The sequence below is a fragment of the Anabrus simplex genome, chromosome 8, assembly GCF_040414725.1.
Source record: "Anabrus simplex isolate iqAnaSimp1 chromosome 8, ASM4041472v1, whole genome shotgun sequence".
In the NCBI taxonomy this organism is placed as follows: Eukaryota; Metazoa; Arthropoda; class Insecta; order Orthoptera; family Tettigoniidae; genus Anabrus; species Anabrus simplex.
Window position 1 is genome coordinate 195,237,648 of NC_090272.1, and position 14,011 is coordinate 195,251,658.

Below are 14,011 nucleotides of genomic sequence, written 5' to 3' on the forward strand. Positions count from 1 at the left end.
ACGTTTCCGATTACCACCTGGAGTAGTAATTCCGTAAGTTTGCATCATGCATAGGTTACTTGACTTTCTTGGGGATCGGTTTGTTGACCGTTCAAAGATAAAAACTATGGTTGTGAACCGTTGGAGATTATTTCTCAGCCGCACCTCACATGGTGTACAGACGCTGACCACAACACCCCTCGATGCAAGAACAGACGTATATGGATTTAAGTTTTAAGGGCAGTTCATTCACCTCCTTTGCCGTTAGGATTTGTTGTCCTCCTTCACTATTGAAGCTGTTGACTCCTTCATTTGATGGATTTTATTGACATTTCCTTCACTAAGGGCCATCACGCTCCTGAGGGAGCTCATCCGTCTGAAACTGTTGGCTCCCTTAGGGTGTCAGGTTATTTTCCGCTGCCCAACACTCGGCGTTGAGTTGCTGGCAGTACAGTAGGGGCAAATATGGTTCCTCTCCACTTTCTTCGGTCTTTCCACCACTCCTCCTCCAACACTGTGTCCCAGTCCAGGTTTCTTTCTATAATGCTGCATTGGATGGTATCCTTCCATCTCAATCGTGGTCGTCCACGGCCTCTCCTTCCTTGGATTTGCATTTCCATCACCTTTTTTGTCATTCTTTCGTCGCTCATTCGCTTTATGTGCCCAAACCATCTTAGTCGGCTCTTCTCTATTCTATCATTCATTTTTTCCACTCCAATTTCTTCCCGGATTTTCTCATTCCTTATTTTGTCTCTTCTACTCTTCTGTATCATACTCCTCAAGAATTTCATTTCCGCTGCCTGTATTCGACTCTCATCCTTCTTTGTCATTGTCCAAGTTTCTGCTCCGTAAGTTGTTATGGGTACGTAATACATCTTGTTCAAAGTATCCTTTGCTTCCATTGGCACATCTTTGTCCCATAACATATTTCTTACACTATGATAGAAACAACTTCCAGCTTGAATCCTTTTACTAATCTCAGCATCCAGTCGAGCATTCTCCATTAATTCACTCCCCAGGTATTTAAACGTTTCCACTACTTCCAGGGGCTTGTCTGCAAGTCTAATCTGACCTTTCCCTTCTTTCTCCCCTCTAGTCATAACAAGTTTCTCTTTTCTACACTTATTTTCAATCCACATTCTTCAATCTTCCCATTCACCACATTCAACTGTTCTTGAACCTTCCTGTCGTCTTCTCCCCAAATCACAATATCATCTGCAAATAACATCATGTTCATTTCTCTTCCTCCATATGCTGCTTTTGCTGTTCTCATGATGTCATCCATTACTATTGTAAACAGGATTGGTGATAGAACACTTCCCTGTATCAGCCCACTAGTTATTTTGAACCAACTTGTCCTGCCAACTTGTGTTTGCATGCAACTACAACATTCCTTATACAATGCCATGATCATTTTTATTAATCCCTGTCCAATTCCTTTTTGCACCAGACTGTCCCAAACTTTCGTCCTAGGGACACTGTCATATGCCTTTTCAATATCAATGAATGTCATCACCATATCATTCCCGTACTCCCAATGCTTTTCCATTAGTTGTCTCATAATGAAAATGAGCTCTATTGTTGACCTTCCACTTCTGAAACCAAACTGATTTTCCTGTATCTGCTTCTCAACCCTCAACCTTATTCTGCTTTCCAGTATCCTTTCCATTATCTTAGCAACATGGGATATTTGAGTAATTCCTCTGTAGTTCTTCAAAACTTTATCACCTTTCTTGAAAATTGGGGTGATTATTCCTTTTTGCCAATCCTCAGGGACCTCTTTATTCTCCCAGACATTCCTGAGAACCCGATATGTCCACTGCAGGCCTACAGCTCCAGCTGCCTTTATCATCTCCACTGAAATTTAATCTATTCCAGCAGTTTTTTCCATTCTTCACCTTTCTTACTGCCATTTCAATTTCATTCATTGTAATTTCTTTATCCATTTCTTCGTCAACTAATTGCCTTTCCTGGTCGTCCATTGAATGACTGTCATCCGTTCTTATGTTCAGCAGCTTCTGAAAATACTCTCTCCATCTATTTCTTATTTCTTCTGGCTTTGTTAAAATTATGCCACCTTCATCCTTGACCTATCAAAACAAAATTTAAAAAATGTTAAAAACATTGAAGCACTTAAAGCCTTTTGTAATTACCAGCGTTTTGTCCCAGTGTGGCAGTAGAATTGACGAAATTAAATTATGTTTTCCTTCTGGGAACTTCATTTTAAAAAAGAAAAAACCAAGATTGATAAATCAATAACATGTGATAGAACACAATAATGTGATATACTTTTACAATCCCTAAAAGTAATAAATTTAGATTATTATGACTGTTTTTTCTTTACTGCTCATTCATAATGTGTCCAGCGGTTGCTTATCCAATGAATTGTAATATGTAAACCCACGTACATACACAAGATGTTCCACCTGTATGTTTACATTAACCCTTTGGCACTCAGCCTATATGCAGAGGTTTGCTCGAAGACACTCAGACTAATTTCTGTCATTTTCCGAACCAAATTACAAAAAATCAACACGCAAACAGTTTAACACACATTAAAATAAAATAAATCACACTAATACAGGAAACTATGAGCATTTCCTAGGACGTATTGTTATTGGTAAAGCCAAAAAATTATTAAATTTTGAAAATATTTTTTTTTAAATGTGTTTCCAATGACTGAAAAATCAGACATTATTGCATCTTAACTTCTTTACTCTTAGATGTGAAGGAAAGAACATTTAATTCTGTATAATTTGATATCAGTATTATGTGTATGCTGCAATTCACTCATGAAGCATGGCACAACGTTATTCACTGTACATGTAACGGTCATCGATGTCAGGTCCTCGCGGTCCGATGCACGGTGAGCAGCTGTGACTGTGTCGTTTCCCACATAATGCGAATCACTTTCAGCAAAAGAAGGTCATTATTACTGCCTAAATCATCTGAAAATTCAAGGAAATCTGCCTCATTCAGCCTTGAATATGGCCTAGCCATTACGATAAAAAGATGACGCAAGCACGTTCAACAACGGAGTTATGAAAAGGACTAAATAGTTTGCGAAGTACAGCGAACACACGATATACCAAAGAAACGAAATGTACTATAACCTAAACTCGTATCAAGATCAAATTGTTGTATTCATAAGCCAACCAAAACAGATCCACGCAATAAGGACTTCAAATAACCACAACATAAACATTCACGGTCAACAGATTTCATTTGTCGAAAATAAAAATATTTTATATAGCTGGTGGATATATCTGTAGAGTAAAACGCAAATTCAACGCTTTAAGGTACCGTCACGATTAACTGTTACGATTTAACAGCCACGCAAATGACCAAAAATCCCTAAATAGGACAGAGCCGATGTAGCCTGTCGGCGCCGTGAGCTTTCTCGCCATAACCTCTCGCGCCGATAGATCGGCACGCTGAGTGCGAAAGGGTTAAGATTAAACTCTGGTGTTTCCTGTACACAGCAGGTGCCACATGTCATTATCGAAGGGTCTTACAAGAATAATACTGTATTTACTTGCATAATTAACCAATTTTTTAAACTCTAAATATATGCAAAAATCAATCTGTGTACATTATTTGCATAATTCTGACATACAACTACATTTTTACAGAGAAAGGAATATAAATTTATATATAACCATTAGGAAAAATCAAAACATTGTTTGTCAGTTCACATAAAAGTATTGTGTATACCAGGTGAGTTGGCCGTGCAGTTAGAGGCGCGCGGCTGTGAGCTTGCATCCAGCAGATAGTGGGTTTGAATCCCACTATCGGCAGCCCTGAGGATGGTTGTCCGTGATTTCCCATTTCCACACCAGGCAAATGCTGGGGCTGTACCTTAATTAAGGCCACGGCCGCTTCATTCCAACTCCTAGGCCTTTCCTCTCCCATCGTCGCCATAAGACCTATCTGTGTCGGTGCGACGTAAAGCCAATAGCAAAAAAAAAAAGGTATTGTGTTGATTTTGTTCTGTAGGGTCAAAAGCATAAGCTTACCTCTTGTACATTAAACATACAGGTTTTAAGTGGCCTAAGAGTACCAGGCATGTTCATCCTACCGCGTGTTAATAACATCTGAAGGAAATTAATATGAATTATTTAAAGTACCAATCACCTCCATAAATAGGCTTAATGGGCATACCAGCAACAAAAAAAAAATCCTTTCCTGTCACTTGTTGGTAGCTTGAAGTGTGTTTTATCTATTTCTGCCAGTATCGCACATTGCACTCGGGTACTGAAAACTTGCTTCCCTATTCCTGTAAATCTTGGTGTAGTTGATTAGCTTGCCGTGAGTTTGTACGATGCAGTATTACTTTTACAATTTTAATTGTGGTTTTAATTACAAACAGTTCCAGGATCACAGAACACACCGAAGCACTTTGGTAGAATACAATATGTTCATAGTACACCACCAAGAGGATTAGTGCGTCAGGTTAGTGCTCACTTGCACTCTTCTTTTTTTGTTGCTTTACGTCGCACCGACACAGATAGGTCTTATGGCGACGGTGGGACAGGGAAGGGCTAGGAGTGGGAAGGAAGTGGCCGTGGCCTTAATTAAGGTACAGCCCCAGCATTTGCCTGGTGTAAAAATGGGAAACCACGGAAAACCATTTTCGTAGCAAATATTTACGAGATTGAACGGCTTGAATACAACTCTCGCCAAAGATTTTGAACCAATACTTTGGGGAAAAAAGTTCAGGTGGTGTTCGGGATTATACGGTAATGTGTCGTGTTACACATGGACAGCGACCAAAGTGCGAAAAGCTTTAATGAGATAGCCTCTGCTCTTTATCATTGCATACAACATTTGTGCTTGGAAAATGTGAAAGTACTCTGAATTTTCTCAGGCGGCTGTGTGAGGTAGAACAGAAACCGGACCATGATTGGTATGATTTCAAAATGATTTCACACCAACGCTCCAGCTTCTCTTTTTCATGTTGAGGTTAACTTCCTTGTGCCTGGACACTCCTATATTCCACCTGATGGGGTTTTTGGGAATGTAGAGAAGGAAGATTGATGAAATAATAAAGCTTGAAGGCTATCCAGATGTGGTAAAACATTTTGGAGCTGTACAAGAAATGGTCAAGGAATAGTTTCCTTATGATTGGAGGGCAGAAACGAACAATGTAATGAAAAATTCTTCAGCATTGTCTTTCCGGTTATCTAAGTGCAAAAGAATATTCTTCATGAGAGAAAGAAAATCCATTCTTGTCAAAGCTGAAAACACCTATTATGGCATCTCAAGGTAGCGCAAAATGTTTTTAAAGACAGGAAAGATAGTACCCAAAAAATGGGCTTTCACGGTAAAATGAAATGGCGTAGGGCTTTCGGTGCCGGGAGTGCTCGAGGTCAAATTCGGCCCGCCATTTGCAGGTTTTTGATCTGATGCCTGTAGGTGACCCGCGCGTCGTGATGATGGAAGGCTACGTATACACCCACGCCCCCGTGCCAGTGGATTTAACCAATTATGGTTAAAATTCCCGAACTTACTGGGAATCGAACCTGGGACCCTAGGTTAGTATATAACAGGTTACCCACAACGGCTCGCTTGCGATCATTGGCTATTCGAGCGTGGCGCCACACAGATACCTGCTCTCTGATTGCAGGAGCGCTTTCCAAAGAAATTTAGTGATTGCGATATTTTTTTTTTTTTTTTTTTGCCAGGGGCTTTACATCGCACCGACACAGATAGGTCTTATGGCGACGATCGCGATATGTTTTAACCAAAGAATTATTAGCTTGTATGTCCCCTATACCTGCTCAAACTGACTTGACTAGTAAGTTTCTTAGTTTTCTTTATCTTATTTACTTTCACCTTATAACGTTGACACGTTTGCTTCCACTTTTTCCTCAGGTGTGTTTAAAAAATTTATACGAGCATACGTCCTCATTTTCACGAATGTGTCTATCAGATCACTACTTAAAGGATCACTTGCACACATTAAAGAAACTAGGTTCTATATTACTGCCAACCCTCTTCGGGCTGTAAGTCCGTGATAAGAGCAGAAATGTTTCTCCATATCTCGTACAGTTTGTGACCACTCAGCTGTCGGTTCTGTAAGACCACCACATGACAGACTTCGAACCCAGGACACCAAACTGTACATACTGCCATAAGTTCCTATGTCCGTTTGGGAACCTAAGTGTAGATGACTGCTTTAGTGTTTTTTAACCATCCAACCTGCAATATAATTCAAACCCTCGACCTCCATTTCAGTCAGTTTCACTGGCAAATGTTTCATCCTTCATGGGGTCATATTCAAAAGCACCTTTAATGCGCATTTCGTCACTCGAGGGCTGCAATTTTCTCGTGGTCTTTATACAAGACAGCAGTAATTTCCGTCATATACAGAATATCTTCCAGAATTCCACTTACGTTTCGTACATAATTTTTTAAGCACATTTTTCCAGCGTTGAAACTCCAGGCAGAGGGTAATGCAGTTTTTTCTCATAAATGTAAGTTTTCTTCCCTAGATACCTTAAAGTGAAAGCCGCCGATATGTCTTCATCAGTCCAATTAACACGTTTTTGCTGGTTTGTGAGTACCTTTATTTGATTTTCAGTAAAAATTCCTTTCAAACGATTGACCAGTTTTGTATGGATGCTCTGAACAGAATTTTTTAACCTCTTACATGTAATTAAGTCCTTACGCAAATTACTTTTAGATATGCGGCTTTGATGTAATTTCCTTTCCGCTGTCTCCAATTTCAGTTAAAGTACATTGTTAGTTTTTCTTTCATCATCTGTTTTTTTTTTCTTTCCAATCTTTCAATTTCTTCAATTAGGGCCATAGTGTTATCACTGATCTGGGTAGGTGGAGTGGCTGGAGGAAGTGGTGAACTTGCAATAATTGTTATGTTCTGAATCTTTTAACAATTCGTCAGCCATTTTCCTATTGTCCCTCCTTTTCTTCCTTCTTAATCTATCTTGTGACAGTTGTTCTATGCTACGCAAAACACCTAAATTTCTAGAGAGAGTAGTGTCTTTTAAAAACACATTTTGGAGGAAGCCCTAACAATTCGCCCTTTAGATCCCTTTCAAAGTTATCAGAATAATGTTTGGAACACACCTGACATGAGTCTCCATTCCGCATTCCATCACGCCTATATCTTTGGATCCACTTCTTCCTTAGTTCCTCGTTTTTTTGGGAAACTGATGTATTTGATATGAATTTTGGAGGGTTCTTTCCTGGTTTTCACCCAGCTGTTATTGCACACAGCAACCATACACCTCGTACCAGGCATGTTTATATGCAACCCAAGACAAATCAATTCATGTCAAACACAAAATAACACTGGCATAAGAAGGCAGCTATTCACCACAAGGACTAGTCATAGAAAGCACCATATACCAAGCTCGATAACTGCAGTCGCTTAAGTGCGGCCAGTATCCAGTGATCGGGAGATAGTGGGTTCGAGCCCCACTGTCGGCAGCCCTGTAGATGGTTTTCCGTGGTTTCCCATTTTCACACCAGGCAAATGCCGGGGCTGTACCTTAATTAAGGCCACGGCCGCTTCCTTCCACTTCCTAGGCCTTTCCTATCCCATCGTCGCCATAAGATATATCTGTGTCGGTGCGACATAAAGCAAATAGCAAAAGAAAAAAAAGAAAGCACCATGAACTATAAAATCATAACTGCAACTCACTTGCACATATTAAAGAAACTCACATACAGTATTACTGCACAGGCTTATAGTAAGACTGGCGGTTAAGGTTACTAACCTTGGCAGTGGGTAACTTGCTGACGTCGTAACAGAGCATAGCCAAAGCCCTGCGAACACAGAAACCCCTGTTCTGGGCAACCTGTTATAACTTTGCCTGGGACCCCTGTAACCAAAGGCCAACACACTAACCATGGTGTCAGACAGGCTTTCGCAGTAATTGCATGTTTCAACATAATGACCCTGAACATACTTCAGAACTTGTAAAAACCCATCAACTCAAAACTCCTCCGCGGACAGTGAATTTAAATCCAGTTGAACATTTATGGCCTATTTTGGAAAGGAGAGCCATAAACTGCAAGAGTACATAGATACCGGAACTCCAAAGAGTCATTTCAGAGCAGTGGAAGAACATCACTCCACAGCAGTGCAACAAACTAGTTTCTTCGCCAGGCTTAGTGACTCAGGTGGTTAAAGAGCTGGCCTTCTGACCTGAACTTGGCAGGTTCAATCATGGCTTAGTCTGGTGGTATTTGAAGAAGCTCAAATGTGTCAGCCTCGTGTTGCTAGATTTATTGGCACGTAAAAGAACTCCTGCGAGAAAAATTCCAGCACTTCGGCTTCTCCGAAAAACCATAAAAGTAGTAAGTGGGACATAGGAGCCAGTAACATTATTACTAATTTCTGCTATGCAAATACAATACAAGGATTTTATTAAGTTGAAAAGATATACTACACAATACAAATATTGTGCAAATTTTAATTTTTTTGTTTGGAGTAATCCTAGATGAAGTGTACGAATAAAGTAACACCCCCGCCCCAAGTGTACGAATAAAGTAACACCCCCCCTCTCTCTCTCTCTCTCTCTCTCTCTCTCTCTCTCATGCTAGTTGCTTGAACCTAGACTGATTTAACCCTCTAATTATTATTGTTATTATTATTTGCGTATGGACCCAATGGATCACGCAAAGCTGTTAACGATTCTGTTTTCTGATTTGCCAAACAGCTCTCATCCTTTCTCCACGGATCCTTTTTCGTTCTTCTGTCCACTATGCTCCAGTCTTCTTTTTCACTTCCTTCTCTGGTTTATTAGTAATTCTGTTATTATTATGATTATTACCGTATATTCTATTGCGTAGAAGGAATTAGTTTTCATAATAATTTTCGTCATCAGTGCAGGGGAAAAATAACATAAAAAACTGAAGTGGAGTGATGCAGCTAGGAAGAACCTGTGGTCCTCTAGTTTTCTGACCTGATGTATAACTTAGTCTAGGAGGCTCACTATCATGAAATGTTACATTCCGGTAAACACTATTGTCGTTTGCATTCCCATTTGTATGTGCAGAAATATTTTCAGCATCACTGTTATTCAAATTATCAACACTGGCCTGGAGAAGCGTCATCATTGCCGTGTGCTGTATCCCCTCCTCCACCCCGGCCCATTACCTTCACGTGTTGTCTGGCTCTTGTAGCAGTATCTGGAACTTCCTCTTCTGGATCTTCAGAAACAGCATATGATGGACCAAGATCATCCCGTGCTTTTTTATGCATAAGTCCAGTCGCTGAAGTTTCACTTGCAATGCTGGAGTTCACTACACCTTCATCTTCACTTGACAGTTCTCTAAACTCTTTGTCTAATTCAAATAAATAATCATTGTCACTGCTGTCTAAACAAACGTGCATACGTATTTCTTCTTCATTCATATTTACCGATTTTATATCGCAAAACCAACATAGATAGTTCGCATTCACAGATACAGTAAACATGCCTAGCACAACACGTGTGCAGCACTATTCAATGTAAACACAGCTGACAGGCCGCAGGTAACCATGACGATACCTGGCTACATATATCACCTATTATAACCATGGAGATAACAGAACGGCTTCCTTTATGCACAAAAATTAGCTCTGGAAACTCCAGGGATATCGATCGACCTCAATCAGGTCAAAGATCTTCAATAAATAACTTCTCAAGTAGAACGAAACACAATGTCGAGGTGACTTCGACATTGAATCAGTTACATTAAACCATTATGTCGAGGTCACCTCAACGCTGGACCGGAAAAGGTTAAGGAGGTGTGGAACTAAATAAGGCCACAGAGTTGGTTGCAAATGGAGGCACTTAATTCACAGAGACTTTCAGACTGAATGCTGAAAGGCATAACAGTCTATAATGAAGGTGATGTATGTATGTAATGAATGTGCAGATCTTATGGGGACTTGCCAACCAGAAACTGACCTGCAGTGAATTGAACAGTCTGCAGGTGGATTAGAGTAGTAAGAAAGAAAGCGTTAAAAAAATTACAATGCCCTGAAAGATCCAGATGTATTTCGTTGTTAAAATATTTCATTGAAATTTTACTATAACGGCAAGGTGTACTAAGGTATCAATGTCCTTCGTGCTCCTTTACCTGCTCCTACTTGAATTCATTTTCATTTTATTCTTTGTGTATATGCCTTTTAGCTATTGATCATTTGTTTTACTTTACAGAATGGTGGAAAATTCCCATCGATCGATAAGTCTAAGAATGTTGATCCAGCTGAAGGTTTGAAACCCTTTACTTTTGAACCTAAATCCACAGTAGACCCGGTGAAGAAACCTGCCTTTGCATCTGGAACAAGTAAATTGGAACCGTTTGTTACCAAACCCGAGACGAGTTCAGCTGTCAAAAGTATTCCCGTGTCTACTGCATCGAGACTCCCAGAGAAGAAAAAACTTTCCTCTGTTGCTGGACTGACTCCTATTGAAACTAAGGCTGCTCCCGTAGAAACCAAAAAACCTGCTGCTGCTACAGTGGCAACAATGCCAAAAGCAGTTCACAAGCCACAGTCTTCGTTGTAAGTATAATGTATCATAGCACTTTTTTGATGCTTTTAGTGCCTTGCCTATTTACATTGGCTATGCTAAGAATGCCACCTGGTTTGTGGCCCAATTTGCAAACCTGAAGGTGTGCATCCCAAAAATCCCTCAGTCTATGTCTGAACAATTTAAGTTATGGGTTACAACAGGTTTTCAAAATAAAGTATTTTCAAATTTTGGTCCCCGATTGAAACACGCATTTGAATCTGCAGATGAATCTGTAAACTGGGTTCATCCGTTGATCAAGAATTTTCAAAACTTGTTCAGTCCATGTTCATATCAGTTTGTTATATTGCTAAGGAAGCACAAAGGTCTCTGTGTTGCATCAAAGTAGGGAAAATTTCCTTTCAGCCAGACAAGTACATTGCCAAAAGAAAATAATGTATCCTGTGATACAGCCCAGGATGTTAAGAATTTAATGCAGTTTTTTGTTGCACTGAATTCTGTCAAAGAATTTTACAATAATGATTTTATTAAGTGCTTTCCAATAAAATGGTCAGAGTTCTATAATTCATAACAGTATCAACTATGACTATATGACCTATAAAATATGTTTAATCCCTCAGGTCGGCTGAGCTGCTCACTTCCCAGACGGTATTTAAATTGAAGCTCAACAGAGGTTGACATCATCAAATTAAAGAATTCATAATGTTAAATCTATGAAACATAATGTATTGACAATTTTAGGAATACTTACAAAGTTCATTATCAATGTTTTCCAGTAATGTGTGATGACTGCAGTTCAGGGTTGGCCATAGCCACCTGCAATATTTGCAAAAATATATAATTTTTATAAGTTTCATATTTGGTACCTATTTATTTTGAGCATATGTACAAAGTAGGAAAGAAATGTTCTTCTTGGAAATGTAAGCAGTCTGAAAATTTTCATATAATAATTTCTAGGAAAGGCTGAATTTTAAAATTATTTAGGCCCCGTATTTATATCCCATGTAGAATTTTAAACAAAATTTTAATATTGCAAGATGAACCTGTTGCTTGCCATTGCTCGAGAGATTGCAGGGGCTTCTAAAAATCCATCCCTGGTGAAATAGCTCTTGAGGGTGGGTTTCTGCATTACCCTCTTGAACATTACAAGCCCCAAGAACACACAAACTTCCTCTTCTGTTGCTGGCTCCCGCTTCCTGGTGCATGACCTTGGTTTCAAGGGCCCGCCAACTGCATTTTGCCGCATACCTATTTATCTCGCGAACAATTAGGTCGATCACTTTGTCACCAAAAGCAGCAGAAAAGCATCTAAAATAGACTCTAAATGATTCTTGGTACCCAGTACACCCGTGAGGGTTATCTTCCATTTGTTCGTGATGAAATCTACCTCTCACCACAACCAGTGAACAGCACACGAAGTTATTACAGCCGAAGCTGTTTCTTCTTCATCTGTGTCGTCTGCCACTTCTGCAATAACCTCTTGTTTTGCATAGTCGGTGTCGTATCACTTCCGAAAATATCGATCGCTGTACATCACTTCCGCTACTGTTACCTGTCAAATTCCTCTACCCTGTAAAGCAAAAAAAAAAAAAACCTGCAAAGTGTTTTCTTTTGATAGTTCCCCTTTCTAAGCGGCAAGAATTTTCAAGTTCGATATAGTTCACAAAGCATTCTTGATAGAGCAGGAAAGAATGTGATACCTTCTAAAGCAATTTCCTTGAAACTCAACAGCAGGCATTTCATGTGTTACCCCTGATCGGTATGAGTGAAAAGCAACATGTATCAATCAATTTTGTATTAGTTCTAATTATGCAATAGAGATGGCAGGAAAGTACAAAACTTCTCGATTCAGAAGGTGAAAAAGGATCCGAAAAATGGCAGTGATGCGTGTATAGTAGGCGTTCTAAATCCTGCCTGCACCAGGCGTTCACATCAAACCAGCTGAGCGAGTATAGTCCACTGAACGTACAATGAATGTCGAACCGGCTTGGGTGGTTAATAAATTTAAACACTCACCTAAGGATGGTGTCGTAGAAGATCTTGTGATGTATACTGGTAGTCAGATGGAAATGAACCTGGGATTTTCCACCTGCTATTTATTGAAGAAAATTCTCAGATCATTATCTGCAAGGGAAAAAAATGTATATAATTGCATAACACTTGGAGAACCCCAAGCATAATGGGTGGAGCCCTCTTTTGCACTTTGTACTGTGGAAATTATATTTCCTTACCTGTCGACCATCCTTATTGCTACATGCAACACATCATTTTAGGTTATGTCTTACAACTTTTTCCATTAGTCCTCTCAGAAGGATTTGTATGTGTTGGATGTTATGCCAGTGGTGAAATCTTCTATATTCTCTTATCTTTGAGAGCTTCATTGAGGATATAAATTTTTGTTATTATTCTGCTATTGGAATTTTCCTTTATTCGCTGTGAGTGTCTCTTCTTTTTGCCATGTCACAAGCAAGCTTGACATGTCACGAAACCGGGCAAGTTGGCCGAGCGGTTAGGGGCGCGCAGCTTTGAGCTTGCATTCGGGATATAGTGACTTTGAACTCCAATGTCGAGCCCTGAAGATGTTTTCCATTTTCACACTAGGCACCTGTACCTTAATTAAGGCCACGGCCGCCTCCTTTTCGCTCTTAGGCCTTTTCTATCCCATCGTTGCCATAAAACCTATGTGTGTCGGTACAACATAATGCAAGTAGTGAGAGAATTTTTTTTTTTAACATTTCATGAAGTAAACACCAAGTTCAAACACTGACTAATTGCATGGTGCAGAGTTGTAAGTAATAATGGAATTTGCATGCCTTTCTTATCCTTCAACAACGAAGTTTGTCTCCTATCAACAAATAATAACATAAGTAGAATAAATCCCAGTTAGGCTGTTCCAGAATGCTACGCTTGACATTACCATTAACATAGCACTACCACCAGATTCAATGGCTTCAGTGTTATTAGATACAATTAGCCGAGGATTTTTGTATTAATCTTGTTAGTTATTCTAATAACACTCCACTTAATCAAGAAATACAAAACAAATGGATCTCTAGAGGCCACAGCCTGTAGGCCTATCATTAAAATTAATTTATATAGGGTGATTGGTAATTGTGGGGTAGATATGGAAGCTAATGGCAATAGGAAGAGTTTGCTAGACTTCTGTGCTAGTATGGGTTTCGCTGTTACGAATACATTCTTCAAGCATAAGGCTATTCACTGCTACACGTGGGAGGCTAGGGGCACCAGATCCATAATAGACTATATCTTAACAGACTTCGAATTCAGGAAATCTGTTAGGAATGAATGAGTTTTCCGGGGATATTTTGATGATACAGACCACTATCTGATCTGTAGTGAACTAAGTATCTCTAGGCCTAGGGTAGAGAAAGTGAAATCTGCCTGCAAACGAATAAGGGTATAAAATCTCCAGGATAAGGAAATTAGATATGATTAGTGAGAAGTTTCGAACAGTAGACAGTAAGCAGGTTCAGGATATAGAAAGAGAATGGGTGGCATACAGGGATGCTTTAATAGAAACA

At 39.6% G+C, this 14,011-nt stretch overlaps 1 protein-coding gene across 1 annotated transcript in view; it reads left to right on the forward strand.

The window, feature by feature from the left end:
- The window catches only part of LOC136879362 (E3 ubiquitin-protein ligase TTC3), a 349,380-nt gene that overhangs the window by 248,064 nt on the left and 87,305 nt on the right, over positions 1-14,011 (forward strand). Inside the window, exon 26 of the mRNA XM_068229092.1 lies at positions 10,155-10,501. Coding sequence (XP_068085193.1) covers positions 10,155-10,501 — 347 coding nt within the window. The remainder of the gene's footprint in view (positions 1-10,154; positions 10,502-14,011) is intronic.